The sequence below is a fragment of the Microtus pennsylvanicus genome, chromosome 5, assembly GCF_037038515.1.
Source record: "Microtus pennsylvanicus isolate mMicPen1 chromosome 5, mMicPen1.hap1, whole genome shotgun sequence".
In the NCBI taxonomy this organism is placed as follows: Eukaryota; Metazoa; Chordata; class Mammalia; order Rodentia; family Cricetidae; genus Microtus; species Microtus pennsylvanicus.
In genome coordinates, this window is record NC_134583.1 from 44102401 (window position 1) to 44127258 (window position 24858).

The 24858-nt window shown below is 39.4% G+C and overlaps 2 protein-coding genes and 1 pseudogene across 2 annotated transcripts; 1 reads left to right on the top strand and 2 right to left on the bottom strand.

Annotated features, from left to right (window-relative positions):
• Nucleotides 1-3642: 3642 nt before the first annotated feature.
• On the bottom strand, nt 3643-4587 carry LOC142850777 (olfactory receptor 52R1-like). Its single transcript, XM_075974686.1, has one exon. It carries the CDS (start codon nt 4585-4587, stop codon nt 3643-3645), a length of 945 nt encoding a protein of 314 aa, XP_075830801.1.
• Nucleotides 4588-14667: 10080 nt separating this feature from the next.
• On the top strand, nt 14668-17861 carry LOC142851264 (olfactory receptor 51A7-like; annotated as a pseudogene).
• Nucleotides 17862-23806: 5945 nt separating this feature from the next.
• Or51s1 (olfactory receptor family 51 subfamily S member 1) lies at nt 23807-24778 on the bottom strand. The gene has a single exon (XM_075974687.1). The coding sequence runs from the start codon at nt 24776-24778 to the stop codon at nt 23807-23809; it is 972 nt and encodes a 323-aa protein (XP_075830802.1).
• Nucleotides 24779-24858: the final 80 nt, after the last annotated feature.

Here is a 24858-nt window from a genome sequence, read left to right on the forward strand (position 1 = left end):
TGTCCACACCATTGTCATAGAACAGACGAACGGAACGTGTAACTGAGAACTGGCAAATCAAAACAAGCCAGGCACTATTATGAATACATATTGCCTAATCTTGCATATCTATGTGTGCATATTTATCAAATATATTTGATGATTGTCTACCTAGGAAATTAAAAAGGGAGTGATTTATCAGTCAGACCGTATTTCTCCATGGCCAAAGTTTACCTCACAGCTCCCCAATTTCCTCAGCACATCTGGATGAATCATGAATGAGTGCTAAGCAGTGACAGTGGATGTCTCATGCCCTCAACAGGTGCGCGGTGCTGGTGTATCATGAGGTGTTCTCGTGTTCTCCAGAGCTTATCAAGATGATGATTGCATGTGGGTTAGTTACTTTTCTTGTTTCTGTGACTGAACACCTGACAAGAATCAACTTGAAGTTTTATTTACTCATGGTTCTGATGAGAGTAGCCATCACTAGGGAAGGCATTATGGAAGAAGTGTGAGGTAATTGGTTGCATCATGACCACAGCCAGGAAGCAGAGAAAGGTGAATACTGTCACTGAGTCAACTTCCTAGCCCCCTTTATTGACTCCAGCATCCCAGTCAATAAGATATGGTTATCCAGATTATGGTTGGACTTCCTCTTCAATTATGGAAACACTATCATAGGCACACTCAAAACATGCTGCACTAAAATCCTTCCTGAGTATCATGTCTTAATGTAATCACACTGGCAGTTGAAACTAACCATGGAGGTATGATTGCTACAACAGTGATTGGAAGATGAGGCAAAATGATTTGTTACTGATGCTCTAGAAATCACTGATAATGAGATAAACTTGAAGCATGTGGGTATACAGATCCAGTCGCATCACCTTGAGACATGCTGAATCGTACTCCTGCTGTCATGGGAACCCATGCTTGGTCTTTTTTTCTTGATATTGTTAATCTGATATTTTTATTGTTTGAAAATTTTGCAATGCATATAACTGCGTTTTTATCAAATACACCTCCCTTCAGTTTTTCTCCTATTATCCCTACTACTTTCTCATTCGACCCTATGTGTTCTTATATTTTCTTTTAAGCCTACTGTGTCCATTTAGTAATATACTACTATTGCATGACTATAGAACCATCTACTGGAGCAAGAATAACCTTTCAAGGGCTGCATCCCTGAAGAAAATTTACTCCTCCTTCCTTAATAGGCATCAATTGACAGTAGCTTCTCAGATGGGGTGGAACTTCATGAGTCCCTCCCCGCTTCATGCTGGGACTTTGGGTGGCTTCATCTTGTTCTCTAGTTCCAGGGGATCCAAAGCCCTCTTCTATGTATGTGGTACACAGATACACATGAAGGTAAAACACTCTCATGTATAAGAGAAATACATATAAAAGGAAATAAGATAAATAAAAAAGCTAGGCAAGGTAGCATGCTTTTGTATTCAAAACCCAGGTATATCGAGACAAGTGGTTCCTAAGATAGCCAGCCTAGGCTATATAAAGAGTTAGATCTTCTGAAAAACCCTGTCACATTGTTTATCTTGGTTTATTTGTGGGACTCCTCTCAGTGGGTTCAGGGCCTATCTCAAACTCTTAAGCTGGCTTTTAGGAACCTGTTCCCCAAACTAGGTTGCCTTGCCCAGCTTTAATACAAGAGGAGAAGCTTAGTCTTACCTCAGCTTGATATGATGTGCTGTGTTGACACCCATGGGAGGCCTGCTGTTTTATGAACAGAAACAGAAGGAATGGATAGAGGGAGGGTAGAGGGGGAGGAAAGGGAGGAGAGGTGGGAAGGGAAACTGTAGTTGAGATGCAAAATAAATGTAGAGTTAATTAATAAGAAATGAAAAATTCTGTCATAATGAAAATGGAGAGTCTGTGGTATCCACACACATGTGCACACATTTTCACCAGCTGCATTTGCACACACACACAAATGAGCACACTTATGGAAAGTGAAAGTGCGAGAATTGCCAGGGGAGAGGCAATGCATTGAATATATGTGTTTTACAAACTTTATAGTTTTACCTTTGTTTTAATATTTTAAATTATATGTTATCACTGGGGTGAGGAAGTGAGAAAAATGGCGCATATTTAGAAGTAGAAGCTACCATCAGTGGATTTCCAAGTGCTTCTAAACTCCATCATATAAAACATTTGTCTGTGAGTAGGATGGAGCTATAGTGCACAGTGCTGAGACATTTTACCCGCAGGAATGTTTCCCTCTCAGTTTGGTGAAAATGACTTCCTAGTTCAAACACACAGTATTGAATTTAATAGTCTCTCCCATATGTTTGCCATGTCTTTAATGGACCCAAAGGCTGCGTGTTTTATCTGCCTCCTCTCTATTATTCATCAGAGGAAAGACTTTACTAGAAAACACTTCACCAGTTCTCAAGGGTGTTCTGAAAAAATATTCCATTAATATTGGTAGGGAAGAAAGCTCAGCTATTCCTGTGCAGTGACTCAAAGAAAGCATGTTTTGAAATACGCTAAGATGATAATTTTGAATGAAATTAACATTTAATTGTGTGATCAGAATTTTAAAGACTGTCTTCTGAACTTAAACCTTATTTTCCAAAGAATCTGTTCTTCATTCTGAAATTCATTTTTCTCTGAGATTTAGTAGATTTTAGATATGAGAGACCAAATTTTCAGTTCACTTAATACTCACTGTTAAAGTCTCTATAAGTTGAGATTTGGTAGCAATATTGTCAGAAAGTTTGCAAATTATTGTGCTTCTTAATGAATTATGTCATCTCTTGTACTCGGGAACCATTAAAGACTTTCCCATAGTTTCGGCATCAACTTTTTTTTGCATGTGTTTGTTGAGTAATTAAAATACTTTTCTCTCCAACTATCATCAACTCTATCAGTTAAGGACAATTATTAAAAATTAGGGTTTAAGTGTCCCTTTAGTATGCAGAATTAAGCATTTAACCAAACAAAATAAAACACACAGTTTTTTAAAGAATAAAACTAGAAGCTTACAATGATATATTCCTCCCTGTGGCTATTAATAACATTCCATTAAATTTATCAAAACTTTCCCTCTGCATATATCCTCAGTTTCTCAAAGTGCTTCAAGACTTCCCGATAGTTTTTTGTCATCATTGTTGTTTAGTGTTACATATCGATGAGTTTCACATCTTTGTATAATTGTGACAGCATAGTTAAGAAACACACAACACTCAATTGTTCTTTGTTTTACCTGGTTTTATATTTATTGATATAAATAATGACTTTACATAGGCTTTTTAGACATATTTTAGTTTTGAAAAAAACATTTCTATGAAGAGATTCCAAGATGGAGAAAATATATGAACTGTCATCTGTTTAAGAAAGATTTTTAATCTCTATTCAAACTATCTGTCAAATTAATGTTTTCAACTTTAATAATCTGTAGAAGACAGCATTCTTTTAAAGTATTCCATGCTTTAATATAGGAAAAAATCATATTTGTTTTTCTTATAACAATAACAGGTTAAATATATATGTATTATTCATAAAAGGTCACCAAACTCTCATTCTTGACATCTTGAAAGTTATCTTCTGGAGGGATGCCAGACACCTTGTAAATGTATAATGACTTATCAACATTTGTCAATTATGTCATTTGATCATTTACCTGGGGCTACTGGGTTCCTTGGTTCAGGGGTCTTTTCTACAGACTCCTCGGGTAACCCTGTCCCTGATCTGTTTGGTTCTGACTCCATAGATGATGGGATTGAGCATGGGAGGAACCAGCAGATAGACATTAGCAAACATGATGTGCACAATACGGGGCACATGGTGGCCAAAACGGTGAGTGAGGAAGGTGAAAAGGGCTGGGATATAGAAAGCCAAGATAACACAGACATGGGAAGCACACGTACCAAAAGCTTTGAGGCGGGCTTCACCTGAGGGCAACCTCAGCACAGCTCTCAGAATCATCACATAAGATACACCGATGACAATTATATCAAAGCCAACCACAGAGAAAGCCACAAAGAGCCCATATCCACGATTGATTTTGGTATCAGCACACACCAACTTGAGCACAGCCATGTGCTCACAGTAGGACTGGGGAATGACCTTGTTGGGACAGAAGGGCATCCTGGAGATCATGAAGCAGAAGGGGCTCACCCACAGCAGCCCTCTGACCATCACAGCTGTCCCCAGTTTGACAACTACAGATGTGGTCAGGATGCTGGAATGTCGGAGTGGGAAACAGATGGCCACGTAGCGGTCCAAGGCCATAGCCATGAGCACCCCAGACTCCACAGAAGAAAAGGCATGTATGAAGAACACCTGAATGAGGCAGACATGGTATTCAATCTTATGATCATGAAACCAGAGTATGGCCAGCATTTTAGGTTGTGTGGAGGAGGATAGGACCAGGTCAGTGATAGCCAGCAAGGCCAGGAAGAGATACATGGGCTCATGCAGCGTATGGTCAATCCGGATTATATGTAGGATGGTGACATTTCCAGTCACTGCCACAATATACATGACACAGAATGGAAAGGCAATCCAAAATTGATAATTCTCCAGCCCTGGGATTCCAAGCAAGATGAAGAACAGAGGGTGGGAAGAGTTATACCTTGAAGCCACCATGGGAAGGTAGTTATTGTTTTCTCAGCAGTGAAGGTAGTCTGTTCTCTGTGGATAATAACAATGAAATGAATGTTATTGATTATAAATCTTTTGAATGATACTATTGGGTTTTTATTCAAAATGTTAAGGATTAATACAAACAACTTTGCAACCTGAAGTGATGTAGCTCATTGCTTTTTATTGACATGTTGATGAGGAGAAGTTTTGAGCATATAGACTCTCATATGCTCTCCATATCAGTATCTCCAGGACAGTAAGTTAAACTAGTGGAAATATATCTTGACCAATAATGCTCCAGTCAGCTCCATGTTTCTATTATTTACAACAGAAGAGATAATTCAGTCTTGCCCATATGACCACATCCCTCTCATGGAAGGCAATACTCCTTAAAAGACCCTAACTATTTAGGGCTGATGACTTAACATTAACTCTAAGTGAAACCTGGAGAAGATTTTGGAGTACAGCAGAGCTGACTGACCTAGTGTCTCCTGTAACTAAACACAATACCATCTCTATATGCATCCCCCTAGCCAGTGTACACCTGTACCTAACACAATGCCATAGGTATATGCATCTTCCCAGACTGGAAGTCATGATATGCTTTCTGTAGAGGTCAATTAAAATATCCCTGCTTCTGTAAGCACTATAGGCTCCATTGCAACTAATCACTTTAACGTTGAGTACAAAGAGGCCCTACTCATCAAGTGTGTGTGTCTATGTGGTCCAATAAATCTTTATTTTTTTAAAAGCCCACAAGCTGCATTTATCCATCAATTGCAGTTTACCAGCCCTGTTCTTTAGTCAGCCTGGAACCCTGTTCTACTTCAGTCACCTCTGTGCCTCATACAGAGTAGGACTTTAATAAACGTTTGTCAAGGGGAAGGACAAAAGAACTCTGTTATTCAGTAGCAACAGACATTCATTACATAGCAATATCCAAAATGTCTCATCATAGCTCACATAACCCTGCTTTGAGCCATACCCCCAAGACAGGCTTCTTTATCTTTCTTTCTTTATTGATTTTGTTGAGTTACACATTTTTTTCTGCTCCCCTCCATTCCTCTTCCCTCCCCTTAACCTGTTCCCATGATCCCCATGCTCCCAATTTACTCAGGAGATCTTGTCTTTTTCTACTTCCCATGTAGATTAGATCCATGTATATCTCTTACGGTCCTCATTGTTGTCTAGTTTCTCTGGGATTGTGATTTGTAGGCTGGTTTTCTTTGCTTTATGTTTAAAAGCCACTTATGAGTGAGTATATGTGATAATTGTCTTTCTGGGTCTGGGTTACCTCATGCAATCTGATGTTTTCTAGCTGCATCCATTTGCCTGCAAATTTCAAGATGTCATTTTTTTCTGCTGTGTAGTACTCCATTGTGTAAATGTAGCATATTTTCCTTATCCATTCTTCAGTCAAGGGGCATTTACATTATTTCCAGTTTCTTTATCTTTCTAGAAGTTGCCTTGCATCATCGTACTTTTGGGTAAAACCTCTCTTTGCTTGTGATGTACATGGGTTAATTCTGCTCTGATGCTACTGTGGACTACAAATTTTCTCAGTGAGCTGTACAAGGACTCTCACTTGCCTCTCTCTCGGCCACTTCCCTCTGCTTACTTTCAGTAAAAACTGTGTCTTCTTGATTTGAAAACTTTAGTTATCATCCTTCTTTAGAAACAAGCTGTTAGCAAAAAAGCAGTTTGAATGTATACCTGTTAGCAACTCATCCTTAGGAACTAACAAATGTTTCTACTTCCTAGTCTAGATGGTGCCCAAAACTGAGTTGTTCTTTCCAGGATCACAAATATGCTTAACCTCCTTCTAATTTTTCCTAGATTTGTTGTGGTTTGACAGAAATGGAGCTCAGAGTTTATAATGCAGACTCTAAGTTGGACATTTTACTTTTTTGAATAGTTGATAACTATAGGTTTCCGTGTGAGAATTCACAAGCATACACCGGGTCAGGGCTTATGTTTTGTGTTCTCTTTCCAGGCCACCTCTTCTCATCTCGAAAGTCCTGTCGATCCAGGCTTTCTCCTTTCAGTTTCTGCTCTATGTCACTGTGAGCTCGTTGGGACCTAACCACTGAATACTCCAGCCACTTATTTAGAAAAACTTCCTGGACCTTCCTTGTTCCCGGTGAAAACAGGGGGAGAGGTCTGGCTAAAAGCACAACTTTCCACTGTGCAGGGTGTCTCTAACTGTGAAAGCATTGCTGCCTTTTGAAAATTTATAATACAAAGCATAAAATCAACTCTTTCCAACTCATGCAAACCCCTTAATCTTCACTTTATCATGAGAAAAATAAAGTCAGAACCATTAAATGATTTATTTACTATCACATACTAAATCTGCATGAGAGAACTCTCTTGAAGTCAGAGCTTCTGGGGGCACGTGCTGCTGTCTTCACTTGCAATGAGTTATTGGGATTCCCACCCTGGTTGGGCCAAGTAGGAATGGTCGCCTATTGTGACAAAGGCTGATATAAAAGGAATTTGCACAACTATGTACTGAATTGGGGACACACGTATATTTGAACTAGGACCCATACTACTTCACTTGCCTAAATTCTGTGGATCAAGTTCCAGCTCGTGCTACTCTGGGCTTCTCTGAGATGTTATTTCTTCTTAGTATCTGTGACTCGGTCTTGGAGGTTAGATGCAGGAGTCACTTATTCTATATGTTTCTGTAGTCTGGTAATCCCCCTCCACACACACCATTTACTGTCAGTTATCGGCAAACAATTTCTTTAAAAATCTGTTTTGTCTCTCTTCTTTTTTGTTTACAAATCCCCCTCAACAATGGACCACCACAGAAAAGACATACTTACTGTTCTCTTTTGCTAGCTCAGAATCTGATTTCCTTCCATGGCTACCATAGAAAAGCAAAGCCAAACTAGGATTTGAGTGTAGAGTGGGAGTCTGGGTGATTACTACATGCCTCTGTTTCTTCACCATGCTACAGCCTCTGAGAATTATAGAATTCAGTTGTATACTATTGTAAACTCCTTTGCCTATCTCCCTCACACATACTTAAAAAGGAAAGACAAAAATCAAAGACATTTCATGGACAGTAAACAAGAATTTGACATATCCTGCCAATTATGTTAAATGTGAGAAACATTCAACATGAAAACACAGTTTTTTACCATATCACTGTTAGCTTTGAGGATCACAATATACATTTTCTAAGCATATAGAAAAAAGAACAATGTAATTTACTGTCACAAATACCCTTTTTTCTCTAAGTTGTTATTAAATATGTTCTCTTATTTTTTCTAATATGATAGATTTCTTACTATCATAATGTGTCTTGGTGTAATTGGGTCATCTACTTTGGGATCATTATGGCTAGCATGATCACACCGTGGGTTTCTGACTCAGCTTTTAAATTCTCCACATAAAATCCAACTTGTAAAAAATGTGTAGAATTTGGTGAGGGAAATTTAATTATAAGAGCTGTGACCCCTAGTTGAGGACAGCTTGGCTTGTATCAGTGAATGTGGGATGAATGCAAGGTACCTGTTGGCTCTGTTGGGTATCCTTCACTTCACCCGTGCAGGGATTTCCTGTGTTCACCCGTGCAGGGAAATTCCTGTGTCCTTCAGTTGAAAGCGTTGCTGAAGTTAGTTAAGAGGTGACAGAAAAAACTGGACAGGATCTTGTTACTGAATAGCTTCAGAGAGATGGAAGCATTGTTTTCTCACTTTAAAGTATCTAATCTTTCAGGTAAAGTTTTAATAACTGAGCATGTAACCTTCTTTCAGGCGGGGTTGTGTCTGGTGTAGTCTTCCTACCTTTTTAGGTCTTGCTGCAGAGTACAGTGGGGATTGTTATCCATTCTTCCCATCACCAAGTGCTGTTTGGTGTTCACACACCTCTAGAACTCAAGGTCCCAGGGATGTACAGTTCATAGCTTTGCCTTCTAGTGTCACGGAGACTCTGTGAGTCCCACTGCTCTCTGGAAAGGGCAGATATGCCTATGGCTCAAAAAGCACTTACCCTAAAGACTTTTCATTTATTGACTAAGCTGAACATGTCTACAAGCAGTTTTAACAAGCCCCTGGGATCCAGCTTTTGGCAGAGACCTTAAATTAGGGTTTATTTGAAGGAACATGCCTTGCTTTCTCCTCCCTTTGATAATTCTGTCTCCATTTCTAAGGCTCATTGTCTCATTCTCATCTTGGCTTCCTCTGAGACTAGGTTGCAAAGATGGTGTTAACTCCTACCTTCCCTTTATCCTCTGTGCAAGTGAACATAAAGACTTGAGGTTAGAATGCATTGCAAGAGTTGTGGTATGATTACAAGAGTGTGAGCAATTGTATATACTCATTGTTTAATTAATCTGAGGGTATATGTGAAATTTGAAAGTTTGTTTATATTCATGTTGATATGTGTATATGAGGTTTGTTAATAAATATGTAATTAAGGGACTGAATACAAACATAACAAATATATATTTATGAAGTTAATGTGTAAGTGTATTAATAATGCATATTATTGTTTCATAATACATATTGGTGTGATAACATCATTTTTTATTTAATGGCTATAGATTACATATACTTTGTGAATGCATGGACCTAGCTGGTAATGTGAAATGGCATATCTGTGTGTGTGTGTGTGTGTGTGTTGTGCATGCCAGCAATGTCACAGTGCTTCAGTGTACACTGTGGTAGCTATGATTGCCAGGTCTCTCTTGTGAGGGACTGATGATCCAAAGAAGAAAAGAAATTTTGGCAGAGAATCTACCAGTCCTTCCTGGGCCTTTCTATGGCTGAAAGGCCCTCCTCATTCAACATGAGTATCCCAAACCAGTACAGGTTCCATCTCTGTTTTTTTTCTTTCAGCAAATCTTAAATTTTTTTTAAAAAAGGTGGCAGAATAGTGAGAATAAAGAATTTACAAACAAAATAAAATCAGGAGGCACACCCCTATAACCCCAGCACTGAGAGGGTGAGGCAGGATGGCTGCCTTCTTTTTGGCATGCATAAGTATAACAGGCATTATTTGCCTTGTTTCTTCTCACCCAAACAAGTGTTTTGTTAGTTTTCTCTTCAGCTCTGAATCTGATCAAATTAGCTGGGGAGGAATATTAGTCTAAATTCTATCTGTTCAATTCTAGAGGATCCTGGATTGTATTAGCAGTGAAATGAGTAGTCATGCTTCCAGAGAAAACCTATGTGTTCTGACCGGTCATTTATTATGTTTTACTTTTAATCCTCTTACATTAGTATGGCATTTCTTAAGTCCCATCTCACAGGGAGATTTACCTAATAATATATAATTGTATATATGACTTTTTCACTTGAGATCATCCTGGAGGGCAATTACTTTTCCTCCAACTTGACTATAGTCCTCGTGTAAAAGTGGGAACATGGACACAGAGATATACTGATGAGTGCTGCGTGGGTGAGAGATGGACACAGAGACACTCCCACTGTTGGGGTGCTGTGTGAATGAGAAGGTGGATACAGAGACACTCCCACTGTTGGGGTGCTGTGTGAATGAGAAGGTGGACACAGAGACACTCCCACTGTTGGGTGCTATGTGAATGAGAAGGTGGACACAGAGACACTCCCTCTGTTGGGGTGCTTTGTGGATGAGAAGGTGGACACAGAGACACTCCCACTGTTGGGTGCTTTGTGGATGAGAAGGTGGACACAGAGACACTCCCACTGTTGGGTGCTTTGTGGATGAGAAGGTGCACACAGAGACACTCCCACTGTTGGGTGCTTTGTGGATGAGAAGGTGGACACAGAGACACTCCCACTGTTGGGTGCTATGTTGTTTAGATATGGACACAGAGACACTCCCATGGTTGGGGTGCTGTGTTGTTTAGATATGGACACAGACACTCCCATGGTTGGGGTGCTGTGTTGTTTAGATATGGACACAGAGACACTCCCATGGTTGGGGTGCTGTGTTGTTTAGATATGGACACAGACACTCCCATGGTTGGGGTGCTGTGTTGTTTAGATATGGACACAGAGACACTCCCATGGTTGGGGTGCTGTGTTGTTTAGATATGGACACAGACACTCCCATGGTTGGGGTGCTGCATGGATGAGATTGCAAACTTGCAGTGCTGGATCCATAAGCCAAGGTACCCATGAAGCCAACTGGCAGGCATGTGTGTACAAATTCTCTCTCAGGATCAAAAACAGAAACCAGTCCCACTGACACCTTGATTCTAGACTTCTGCCCTCCAGAACTGGGCTGTAACAGGACCTCCTGTGTAAGCTACCTGAAGGCTAATTTCTCTGTACTTACTCACCTAAACACATACTGCAACTCAGAAAAAAAAATCACAGGGAAAGTAAAAGATTACTTTTCTATATTTCTATAATCACATTTCCCATTGCAATTACTGCTAATATTGGCTACATATGAAATTGTTATATTTTAAATATGCTTGTTTATTCCTTGAGAACTTTGTAAAGTTTTCTTTGACCATTCTAATTTCTCTTCATACCCTTACCCCAGGTCCTCCCTTGCTTCCCCACTCAACTCTCCTCATGTTTGCTCTCTTAAAAACAAGACAAAGCAAAATAAAATATAGAATCAAGATTTTAAGCATACAAAATTTAATTACTTATAAGCTAACTGCACTTAAGGATATTGGGGAATGCCAGGAATTAGGAAAACTCGTGAGCCATCTTAGATGTCAAGTGTGGTCTCAGAGCAGCAGCACCACCAGAACTCAGACCTCCATCCAGAGCCATTGAACCCAAAACTTCTCTGCAAGAAAATACTGTTGCATGGCCCTGAGATATACCCTATCATTTGATTGTCCTTGTGAGCAGATGGCCACAGTTATTACTGAGATACTGAAAAAAAGCTGTGAGCAGACAAAAGAAAGAAAATTTAAATTCTAGAGAATACATAAATAGTATTTCAGGAAGCTGTGATCAAAATTTAACAGAAATTTCACATGGCTTTGGACAATTGAGTCAGTATGAAAGGCAAGGATCAGTTTTCTTTTGAGGACTCAGTGATGTTTCTTTCAATGATTTTTTTGAGCGAGGGTAGTGTGACCTCCTTCTCTCTAGTCATTACATGTATTCTCTGCTTAATTGTCTAACTGTGCGGCAGGCATAATTAATTTGCTCTTAAAATGTGAATAGCCTAAATAAAATCAAATATGAAGACAAAGCTATAGATGGAATGTTACTTGATATATCTTCCCCAGGGATGCTTCATGCTGCATTTGACTGAATAGAAAAGGAGGAAGAGGGAACCAAGGAAGCATACGAGCCTGCTGACTCTACATAGCAGAAAGTGGAACTGAGCCCAAAGGTAGAGAAAACTGAAGCCTGGTATCAGTGGCCATCAGGGAGATGCAAACCTGACAGTGATCCTAGAAGTGGAGATGTACACTCTGAGGTGGGATAAACATTAGTGTAATCATTATGGCAAATGCTATGGAGAGATCCCTAAAGACTAAACATAGATCCACCATGGGATCCAACTCATACAGTGTTGGGCATTCAATGGAAATGACCTCACTGCAATGCAGAGCTTTGCATTCTCATGTTTAGGTCGGACTGTTTCTAACAAACAAATAAAACATGGAGTTGACTGAAATGCCTATCCACAGACGAATGAAGGAAGGAAATTCAGCAGCAGGAAGGCACCTTGTCTGCTGAGAACTAGGTTGGATGTAGGTGGACGGTCACTGGGAGGTGGCAGAAAGGTGCCGGATATGTTGAAAACTAGGTTGGATGTAGGTGGACGGTCACCATTCCTAAATGCTGGGCTTTATTTGATATGTCAAAAGTTTAGTCTTCCAACTGGCACCAATTCAAAGCTGCACAAAGAATGCAAAACTGCACAAAGAAATGACTATATTGTGAAGGCAGAGTCATAAGCGCTAATCTAGTCTATGAAGAATATTGTTTTGTTTCCTTGTTTGTTTAAAAAAGACAAAAAATACGCAACAGTGCTTGGTGAATGTGGGCTGACGACACTCTCCACCATAGACCATCAAAACCCCAGTGCTAGTGACATCCTCTGAATGATTGGTCAAGGTGGTCCAAGTGACCCTCCAAGTGACCTTGGTTGCCTACTGGGGACTGAGTGTGGGCAGCGCTGCAGAAGACATGACATACTTAGGACAAGAGAGACAGATTTGAGCAGGATTTCCTGAATTTCTCTCTCCAGTGGGCCTGTCTTCACAGTAGCCAAAAAATATCTATTTATTGTTATATATGTTTTGGTGTGTGTACAGACATAGATATATTTATTAATATGATTTTTAGTTCATAGAACAAAATGTAATATAAAATGTAACATTCTTTAAACCTTCATATCTACTCACTCACATGTTATTTATGATTTTGGGGGCTTTTCATGAATAACCAGAACAATAATTTTCCATCTTTTAGTCGCCTCTAGATTAGGGTTTCTCAAGTATGGCTCTATAAACAATTGAGTGGACTAGTTCTTTGTTTTGAGGGAAGAATGTGTACATTTTAGGGTGTATAGTAGCAGTCTTGGAATCTACTTTCTAGATTCCTGTAGCATTCTCTCCCATGTTATGACAACCAAAAAGGACTTCAGACATTACCAAATGAAACTTTGGGAGAAAATTGACACTGTTCTTGCTAGATCATTTTTAAGTGAGAAATGCATATGTATTTTTCTCTTAGTAATGTTTGAGGAATTACAGTAGTGCTGTTTTCAAAATCTTTGACCAAGGTAAGCCTTGGTCATGGGCAAGATGAGGACTCGTAATCTTGACTGATGTTCTCATTGGATTATGGCATGCTGGGAAGACTATTTGAATATCATTAAGTTGTGAGTTCCACAGAAAGCAAAAACAGAAACTGTAAAACTACAGGATAGGAAGAATTTCCACCTTTGATTCAGAATAAGGCAAATGTAAGTTAGTAGGTCCTAGAGACTTAGGATTGTTAGGTTAAATTCCCTAGTGGACCTGATGTTTTCTTGTGGAAACTCCACTTATAGAAATCATTCATGCATTATAGAGGATTCAGGGTAAAAAGACTTCTGAGATTACACAATCTGGATCAAGATAACTTTGAAAAAGAGTTCATGCCTGAAAATCCTATGGCCCTTTGCAGGCTAGAATATTCCTATGTATTTGCATGATGAATGCAGTTGAAAATAACAATGTTTGTCAATGGCAACTCATTTCCTTAGTTATGTGAGTTAGCTTGGGAGGGTAACAAGAATGACCTTAGACATAAGTCCTTGGCAAGGGCCATGGGGAGGTGAGAGCAAGACACACACAGTGCTGTTTCCCTCTGCATGAACTCTGTTATCCCAAGAACTGGCCAGCAGCTGGCTTACTTAACTTCTTTGATGTAGAATTCTTATGTTTATTTTTGAGATTATAATATAATTTCAACAATTTTTCCTTCCTTCCCCCCTCCAAATCCTCCCATGTGCCTCAGCCAGGTACCAGGGATTCCAGAGGTACTATTCCTAGAGTTACATACAGAGTCAGTTTAAACTACTGTGGACCGAATCACCACTAATGAAGAGTAGTTCCTGTTGCTTCCCACATCTCTATACTTAAATATCCAACACATATAAGTGGAGGAAAATTATTTGGTTTATAGCTCAAGGGATGATACATCCTTACTTGGTTCTCTTTCTAGGCCCATTGTGAGGAGAATTATCATAGTAGTGGGAACGTGTAGCGGAGGGTCTTTATGCTGGACAAGAAGATGAGAAAATCTGGAAACGGTTGCAAAAGGTCAGAAGAAAATATAGTTCTAGGACTATATCCTCTGTGACCTGATCCTCCAACTAGATTGCACTGTATAAATATCACTGCCTCCCAATAACACAATCATATTATGAATACATCCAGGGACAAATCATCCATCATGTGAGAAATTTCATTAATTGTCTTTGGAGATAAACTCACAGATGCATTTAGAAGTGTGCTGAATTCCCCAGGCAGGTCTTAATCCAATTTAATCCAATCAAGTTTATGATCAAGATTAATTATTAATACAGAGATGCAGAATTCAAGAGCAGCCAGGAAAGAATCCAAGATTAGGCAAGACAAAGGGACAAGGGTTGTGAATGTTCTGAGTAGGACCAATAGCAATGGCCTGGAAAGACGTGAATGCTTTAGAACTATGCAGTGGCAGCGGTAGGAAATCAGCCTGTCAACAGCATTGACCATGCTGCCATCATTTGAGACAGTGAGGTAAAATGCACCAACACTGACTAGATAATAGATTCTCCTAGTCAAGGTTTATTGCTTCTGTTCTTGTAAGAAATATCCACATATTCTACCGACCCTCTTTATAGTTCTTAAATCAAGCTAAATTGAGGAAAAAGTCTTCAAAAAAATCCTTAGTGATAAAAGCTGCTTCCCTTTTCCTTCATGTCTTCTTCACTGTGCCCTGTTTCTAGTCTTTACCAGCTAACTCCTTCTGTGTGGACTCAAGCTTCTCTTTCTCTATCATAATGTGAACTGCTCAGCGTCCCTGTGAAGGCAATGCACTTATGCATGTCATTTCCTTTACAGTTCCTTGACTAGTGATAGCAAGCATCAGAGGTGTCCTGCCTCCCTGTACCTTGTGGGGACATCCTTACATGCTGGCAACTGTAAGCTCTGGCTTTGGGTACTTGAGTTTTTCTGAGGTTGTGAGTCCGTGGGTCTGGGAGATGCTCTGTAAGAACCGTCAGAGTGCAAGCGTACAGGACATAGAGTATTTTATGTTTATGATTCAGATAGATAATTGTAATGATTTGAGTATTTGTGTATATGATTTTTATTTTGCTCATTTGAGTGAAAGAAATAGAATATCACTCTTAATTCTGAAATTCGCTTGGCTCATTCTCCATCCTCACTGTATTAATTTACAATATCACATCTGTGTGTACGTATGTGTTCCATGCTAAATTTTCTAAGAGTCATCAATTTTTTCTACAAAAGGTGAGAATTTAAATGATTTATAATTTTTAGATGAATATGGCCTCATCATTTCTGTTCAAATTGTTTATTTTTCTTGGTCCCATTTCTTTCTTTACAAATATAAAAAGGCCCCTATTTGCACAATAGTCAAAGAGCTGAGTTTGCTTTCTAACCTCTTAGACCCCTTAACCATTACATAACCTGTGCCATGAATTACAATGTATGATGAGTACACTGAATGATACTGTCAATAGGAAAGAATTTCTTCAGATGTCTGGGTCTGACATCTGGGTCTGACATAGTACTGTGGCCTGTGTGAACACACCCCACTTTAGGGAGTGCTTCCATGCTACAAAATACTATATTTAATTTACTTAATTTGTCTCTTTAGAGATGTAGTTTGAGATGCTGGGAAGATGGTTCTGTCACTTAAGTATTTTCTGTGAAAGCATGAGAGCATAGGTTCAGTTCCTCAGTCCCCACATATCATGCTGGGTATTGGGGTATGTGTTTCTAATCCCAGGACTGACGGGGAGAGCAAGGGAGATCCTGAGATTGGTTCACTGGCCAGCTAGTCTAGCTGAAATGCAGAGTTCCAGGTTCAGTGAGAGACTTTATCTGAAAAAGTAGTATGAAAAATATAGTGATAATTCATTTGTATTTTAATAAATAAAGCTTACCTGAAGTTTAGAGAGTAAAACAGCCATACTGGTCAGCCTTACAGACCAGGCAGTGGTGGCACACATCTTTAATTCCAGTAGCCACACTAGTTTGCCATAGAAACCAGGTGGTAGTGGTGCACGCTTTTAATCCCAGCCCTAGAGAGGAATATAAAACTGGAAGAGACAGCTCTCACTTACAGTCTCATTTTGAGATTCCTGAAGGCAGAATCACCATTTTTGGACTGAGGTAGAGGTAAGAGCCAGTGGCTGGCTGTTTGGCTGTTTTACTTTTCTGACCTTCAGGTTGAACCCCAGTTTCTGTCTCTGTTTTTTTTTTTTTTATTAATCGTGCTACAGAAAGACATAGAGGAATACACTTGAAGTATAATCTCTGATTGTCCATATGCATGAACCTGTACAAATGCATTTAAGAGAACCTGCACATACACATACACACACACACACACACACACACACATATATATACATACATATGAAACAGAAATATATAGGTTTTTTTGTTGCTTAATGGAGGTACCAAAACATTATTGTACTTTCTAGCTTTAGAGTTATTTAAAAATATGTCTGAAAATAAATATCTATATATAAATAATGTAAAATTCTTTTAAAAAGTATGAAAAATGGTTTAAGTATATTCCATACTTTTAAAAATAGTTATTATTTTTATCTCCTAATTTGAGCTATATTAAATTTAACCCAAGTTGTCATTGCAACTGAGATAATTCATGTCGATTATTGATGTCACCGTAGGTCCTGGATCAGCTGAACAATATGAGTATTTGGATGCTTCTCGACCTCAGCAGTTGATGCCTCTTCATTCCTACAGATCGGGATCCCAGGCCTTCCGCATGCGCACATTTTGGCCTCCATCCCTATTTACCTCATGTATCTTCCAGCCTTCCCGGGAAACTGCACTATCCTCTGTGTCATCAGAACGGAGCCTTCTCTGCATGAGTCCATGTACTATTTCCTCTCCAGGTTGACCTTCTCTGACCTGGGCCTTTCTCCTCCATTCCCATGATGCTAGGAATATGCTTGTTCAATTCCATGGGGATTTCTGCTGACATGTCCATTGCTCAGGAATTCTTCAATGGATTCACAGATATGGAGTCTTCAGTGCTGCTCACTGTGTCCTTCGATTGCTTTGGCACCTACTGAGATACAGCTCCATCCTCACAAGCTCCACAGTTGTGCAAACTGGGCTAGTCTTCGCTGTTAAAAGCATTCTCTTGGTGCTCCCCCTTCCACTGACTTTAAGGAGACTCAGATACTGCCACACGCACCTGTTATCACAGTCCTATAGTCTCCATCAGGATGCCATGAAGCTGGCCTGCTCTGACAACAGGGGCAGTTTTTACTATGGTCTGTTTATTGCACTCTGCATGATGTCAGACTGTGTATTCATTGCTGTGTCCTATGTGCTCATCTTGAAGACTGTGTTAGGTATTGCACTCCATGGAGAGTGGCTCAAAGCTCTCAATATCTGTGTCTCCCACATCTCTGCTGTGCTCATCTTCTATGTAACTATCGTTACTCTAGCTGCCATGAACCGCTTTGCAAAGCATAAGTCTCCATTAGCTATGGTTCTGATAGAAGATGCTTTCTGGCTGGTACCACCATTGATGAATCCCATTGTAAAAGCTCATCAGATGAGAGTAAAAGCCTTAGAAAAACGGGATCTGCATTCTAAGTAATAGACACGATATTCTTAGAGGCTCCATTTTCTCTACAAGTAGTTACTTTAGAGACAGGACAGTGTTTTATCCTCAAAGGAGATCCACTTACTTCACAGTCCCATAGCTTGTTTCAATCAGTTAGTTCTGTCACTTTTCTGGTCTAAAGGAGGAAGAGACTTTATATTCCATAGAGCCTCTGTGTTTGGATGGTGGAAGACATCTCTCCTTAGACACAAGAAGGAAGAATAAGAATTTCCACAATCTTCTAAAGAAAAACATGGGCCATATGGTCTTTTGTTGTTTCTGGAAGTAGCCTGAAAGATTCTGGAACTGTTAAACGTCTTGCATTTGTCTCTAATTTTGATCCCTGCTCATGTTGTTGTAGAAAATGTGTCCCCTAGAGAGCCACTGACACGGCAGAATCAGCACTGCTGCAAGCTTGGGAGCCAATACTCATCTTAGCGAGATCCCAAGCAATGGACATCCCAATTAATGTTTGAGGATTACGTTCTAGGGTTATGTGAAAGAGGAAATTTAAAAAATAAGGCCTGTCATTTGTTCATGCTGATTTATGGTGAAATAAATTTTAGAGGGGTAAATTATGGAAGGGTTTTGGCATTTGGCAGCACCACAGTGAAAGTCAGGAGACAGAAAAGTAGATCTCAGGAGTTGGGGGCCAGTTATAGTTCTTGCTGTACATATGTCTGTCTGTCATATCAAATGCTGAATTATGAATTCCTACACAGCAAAGAGGAAGATTATTAACTTTTAAATCTCTTATCAGTAAAGTAACTTTTCTATCGTATATGCCTGTTGAATAGATACCAATTTCCTTGGAAAGATTAAAGTAAATGAAGAAATATTGGTAATTAGGTAGCACAAAAAGATATAAAATTAGGAACCTGTTATAGTTTAATTTTTTTTTTGCTATTCTTTTGCTGTGATGCAACACCCCACCTAGCAGCAACTTGTGGGAAGAATGTGCTTATTCGTCTTACTCTTCTAGGTCGCAGTCTGTCACTGAGCGCGGTAAGGATAGGAGCTCAAGGCAGGAACTTGAGGCACAGTGGAAAAACTATGCTTACAGGCTTAACACAGTCCTGAGCTCAAGTATTTCTTGTAGAGTCCAGACCTACCTTTCTAGGACTTGTGCTGCCCATGGTGATCTGGGTCATCTCATAGCAATGATCAGTCAAGACAATCTCTCCTAGAGATGAGCACAGGCCAATCTCATCAAGTTGAGATTTCTTGTACCCTGGTGAACCTAGGTCCTGTAAACTTGGTGTTAAGAACTAACCAAGACAAAACAAATAACAAATCTAGAAGTTTCTGTGATGAGAAAAAGCTTGATTCAGATTAGCAAGGTGTATTCAGAAGGTAAGGAAACCCAGGGCCAATGTTCCTCTGGTTCTGCTGAGGTAAACCAGAATCGTCATTACTCTGACTCTGTTAAGACTTTCTACTTTCTACATGTCAGTGTAAGAAGCTATTACTGCAGGGATAGAGTGAGCCTTGTTAGATACAGGGGTCCTTCCACTGAATCTACTCCCACTCTAAAGAAAGCCAAACTGTTGAAGCTCGTATATACATATGGATGGGAATGGAAAGTTATACAGAGCGAAGCAGCTCAGGCCCAGGAAGACATATGGTGGATGCTCTTTTTATATGTGAATTCTAACACTGACTGACTAGTTTTGCTTGTTTAACTTGGAGTATCTGTAGAAGAAGGAAAAGATGGAAGGGGATAGTAGAACATAGGTAGAATGAAAGTAGAGTGGGAGAACCTTGTAGGGAAAATGTTTAAACAGGGAAGGGTTTGGAGACTGAAGAGATGAGAAGTGTGTATAGGGATGTTAACCAGAGAGAAGGTTGTATGAACAAGCCATATGGAAACCTACTATCTTGTAACCTAATTAAAAATATGAAAGATAAATTGAAGAGAGGTGCATTGCATCGGTAGATAATGATGCTCTCTGAAGGAATGGTTACTACAGAGTATCTTCAGTGCCATATAGAGAACACTACTGTAGGAGTCATTGGTCAGGAAGGTCCTATAGACCTCCCAAACAACACAGGCTGGTTCTTTTGTTGCTCATCAAAGTTAGGTTATAAGACCATATTGCTGAAAAATTAACATACTTGAGTTGCAAGATATAGAGAAAGTAGGTAGAGAGCTGTATACTTCCTCCCAGTGGGCTTTAAAGTTTCTAAAAGGTGCTATGGAGGCTTCTCAGGGAGAAAAGACATTAACGGTTTTATTCAGTTATAGTTCCTACAAACTACAAAAGTGGGCAAGATAATGTTCATTGTACAATAGTGGCACAATTATTAAAGGAACAATCAAACACACTCTGGTTGCATTTGAGGCTCATACCACAAAAGGGAGACTTGTCTGGTTTTATAAAGCTGGGCAGCAACCCATAAAATGGAAGTCTATAGGTGCAAGGGGAGAAACACACAGATGTTGTTTAGTTATACTGACAGCATCAAACTGTTCCACATCTCTGTGTATACCCATTGAAAAAAACTACTCTCAGACTTAGCTCAGGAATACTCTCTTTGCAGTGAATGACAATGAATTTAGAGACCCCAGGGTAAACAATATACTGAGAATAAGTGGTGGCTGAGGGATCAACCCTAAGTAAGACCGTGATACATTCTCTTCTGCACTAAAGAAGAGGGGACATTGAGAAAGAGGGAAATGGGGACAATGTAAGATCTTGAAGACGGGGAGAATGGCTGTGAAAGGCATCATCTAGGCATGGTCTAGTAACTGTAATCATGAGTCTACAGCAACTGTTTATGTGCAATGGACCTAGACCAGATAGGACTTGCTAACAATCAATCTGGAATGCAGAAGGTGCTTTTACTGCCCTACCCCCCCTACTGCTGAACTATGATTTCTTATTGCTAGATTCTGACAAATTGCAGTTGTTGTCTTCAGTTGTGCATTAACTTCAGAGCCAGTCTTCAATGGTTTGCACCAAATCCATGGTCACATGGATTAAATTCACAAAACAAAGCAGACATGACTGTAAGAAAAAGATTTGTGGAGGAGAGGGAAGGTAGATGGGTGGAAGGGAGGTAAAAAAAAGTAAGGTTTGTATGTTAAGAACAATCAATATGCATTACATGTTTGTATTAAGTTGCTAAGGAAAAATTTAATTAATCAAAAAATATGCATGCAACTATTTGTGGAATGCAAAGGTCAAAAAACCCATTGTAAAAACAATAGGTGAAAGATAAAATTTGTAAAGGAATGAAAAAGTGAAATTGGTTATGTAAAATTATTTTACAGTTTCTTAATAAACAAACTTAAACATAAACAACATAATGGTAAAGATATGAAATTAAGATCATTTACAAATTTGAACTTAAAATATATAAAAACAGAAATTATATAAGTGTTTCTATATAGTAAACTTTTGATGGCATAGGATGCAAATAGAAATAGAAAAAATAATAGACATATGAAAGAAATTAATTTTATTATATGGGGAAGTCAAAATAAAGAGAAATAGCTATAAAATTAATAAGGATTTAGAAACAAAGTTATAAAATTAATGAGATTTAAAAATACTACAACAGTCACTTTCAGATATGAAATAAAAGTGCATTCTTCTCTCGGGTATAAAATGCACACATATGATCTTTTGTGAAATGGCTATCTACTGAAAATTTAAATTTCCAGTCTTATAGAGCCATTAGTAGTAACCTAGAGAGCACCCTTGCAGAAATACTAATGTAAATACTCATAAGGAGTTACACAGGGATTTTTATTAGAGAACTGTTGGAAGTAGCAGTAAACTGAAGACATCTTTAGTGCTTATCAATAGGAAACAATTAACTAAACTTATAATCCGTTCAGGCTATTAAATGTTATATAGTCATTTGACTCAATGAAGTGTGCACTAATTGCCTTAGAGGGATTTCAACCACCAATAAAAGCAGATGAAGGGAGGGAATATGATCATAACACATTACATGCAAAATATCTTCTTTATTAAAAAAGCACCAAGGCTCAGTTTAGAGCTTTGCAAAATATTCCATGCACCTCTGAAACCATCATTCTTGTCGATCTGCAAGTCACACTGTCTTCTTATATGTTTGTTACCTAGAGTTCACTGAAGAAAAAAGTGTGATTCTGTATCCCCAAAATACATATAGAATATTATTTAATTATTATGTTATAAGCAAGGCAAGCTCCTCATAGAAACATATTAATAGTATGATAACATTGAAAAAACATTCCGTGCTTGTAGAATTGAACAGAAATTAAATTGTGTTAGCTTATTTTTGTGGGACACTACCCACAAAGCTTCATTTGCACACAATTACAGTTCTTGTTGTAGTCACTGGATACACTCACAAGATGGACAGATGTCTTCTTGATCTAGACTGATCTGAATTAGTGGCTTTGCTTGAAGTGTGCAAGTAGCAGGCACTTGCCTTTGGGCTAGACTTTGCTCGGTTATAGTGACATTTTATTTACATTTTAATAAATAAAGCTTGCCTGAAGATTAGAGAATAAAACTAAGCCACTAAGGGCCAGGCAGTGGCGTCACACACGTTTAATCCTAGGATTTGGGAGACAGAGGCAGATGGATCTCTATGAGTTCAAGGTTACACAAGATCCTTGCAGAAATAGACCCAGGTGGTGGTGGCTCACACCTTTAATCCCAGTAGTAGGGAATCATATGCCTTTAATTCCAGCACTAACAGGAAATATAAAATGGAAGGATACAGAGGCTCAGGGCTCAGTCTGCAGTCACCCAGCCTTGGTAGAGGAAAGACTTTTCTAGTGGCTTGGCTGTTTTGCTTTTCTGATCTTCAGCTTGAGCCCCAACATCTGTCTCTGGGTTTTTATTATTCATGCTATACTCAGTTCTGTACCATGCCTCATTCTAGAGATCAGGCAGAGGGGGGAGGAAATATTAGAGAAGCTCTTTCCATAGCATGGTAAATTGAATCCTATTAAAGACTCCATGCTTCATTACCTTCATTAGCACCATATTTAACAAATTGAGATATGCATAGAACAGAGAAAATCAGGTGCCCAAGATCAAAACCACAGTGAAAGCAGCTGGTATGGGTGAGAATATATAGTAGTCTTACTTGGAAGTAAAGAGCTGAGAATGAAGACATCTTATGCACTATCCATAAGTTATATATACTTGTACAAATGCATGCACAAACACACATACACATTCATTGTATGTAGTTTTGCTATGTAGCTTATGCAGGCCTTAAGTTTATAATTCTGCTACCTCAGTCTTCTAAGTACTTAGATTAGAGGTGTTTACTATCACCCAGGACACTATATTTATTGCCATTAACAGCCCAACTATGGCTAACTTTGAATAATTTAAGTTTATTTTTACTTATTCATTGTTCTGAATTGCAGAGGATTTTAGCCACAAATATACATATACTAAAACTTTGTTTAAAATTTTAAAAATGGAATAATGAAAAATATGTGTCTCTTTTCCAGGTTGATGAATCATATGGCCTTTCTCTTGGTTTGAAGAGCATGAATAAGAAATGTTTGTTCCTCTGAGGATCGCTAAGAATACTATTATGAGTGGCAACTCAGGTGAAAAGTCTTCATCTAGCTGTGCAAGAGGCTCATCTTCTCTTTCTTCTCTCAAGCAGCTTTAGATTCTCCACTCTTCTCAGTTGCCTAGTATACAGTGATGGGAGTTAACAGCCATGTCCCATGCTAGGATGACTGTGACAAGCTATAGCATCCATGATAGGTAGTGCCGTAGTGATGGATCACTTCTTTTCTCTGGAGCTTTTATGTGTTCTTCAGCATGCACATACACATTTGTAGAACAAAGCAGCTAATGTGTGTGCAGGTATGCATGGATCTACATGACCAATCATGCATAGTGAACCGAGTTTTCATCATGGAGGCCTTTGTTTGGGGAGCTGCATACCACAAGCATAGAGGTCACCTTCCTTCACTGAGAATAGCCAACTTTTGTGGGTAGTACCCTTTTGAGAATTTTTTCTCTAATCTCCTTCATCTTGACACTGTAAAGAATTGGGTTTATCAGTGGAGGAAGCAAGAAGTGGACATAGGAGAGAAGAGTATGGGCAGGCTGAGGGAGTGGCAACTTGAATCGGTCAATGAGTGCCAAGAGAATCATGGGTATGTAGAAGAGGAGCACAGCAGAGAGGTGGGCAGCACACGTCTGACCGGCTTTCCAGCGATCCTCAGTAGACCCCACACCTTGCAATACTCTGCCAATCAGGCCATAGGAGAAGAAAATAAGCAGAGGGTCTAGTGCCATGGCAGACAGTACCACAACCAGGCTGTAGACTGCACCCCATGCTTCTGGACACGCTAGGCGAGCCATATCTGGATGCAAGCAGTAAGAATGTGTTAGGACCGGTGGACGGCAATATGGCATGTGAGCCAACAGGAATGGCAGGGGTAGATGGAGACTCAGGCATCGGAAAGCAATGGCCATGCCAATCTTGCTAATGACACCATTGGTAAGGAGTGCTGGGTAGTGGAGAGGGCGGCAGATGGCCATTGCCCGATCAAATGCCATGGCAAGCAAGACGGAGGACTCCATAACAGAAAAGACATGCACAAAGAACATCTGTAGGAGACAGGCTGAGGCAGGGACAGCATGAACATCTGCAAAGGCCAGGCCTAGCAAGGTTGGCATTAGTACAGTGGCCAAGCCAACATCAGACACACTGAGCAAGAAGAGGAAGAAGTACATTGGGCGATGTAGTGTGGGCTCCAGTGCAATGATCCAGAGGATTGTACCATTACCCAGGGCAGAGAGAAGGTAGACAGTGATGAGAGGAACTGTCCACCAGGATGGTGCAGCTTCCAGGCCAGGCGGGCCCACTAACAGGAAAATAGGGGCCATCGATGTGCTGCTATTTGAGATTTCCTGGGTGGATAATATTGACATAGTTCAGGATCTCTCAGGAACCTAAAAAGTAATTAAGCTTATTTGAACACGGCATGATACTTTTTTGGATTTTATATATA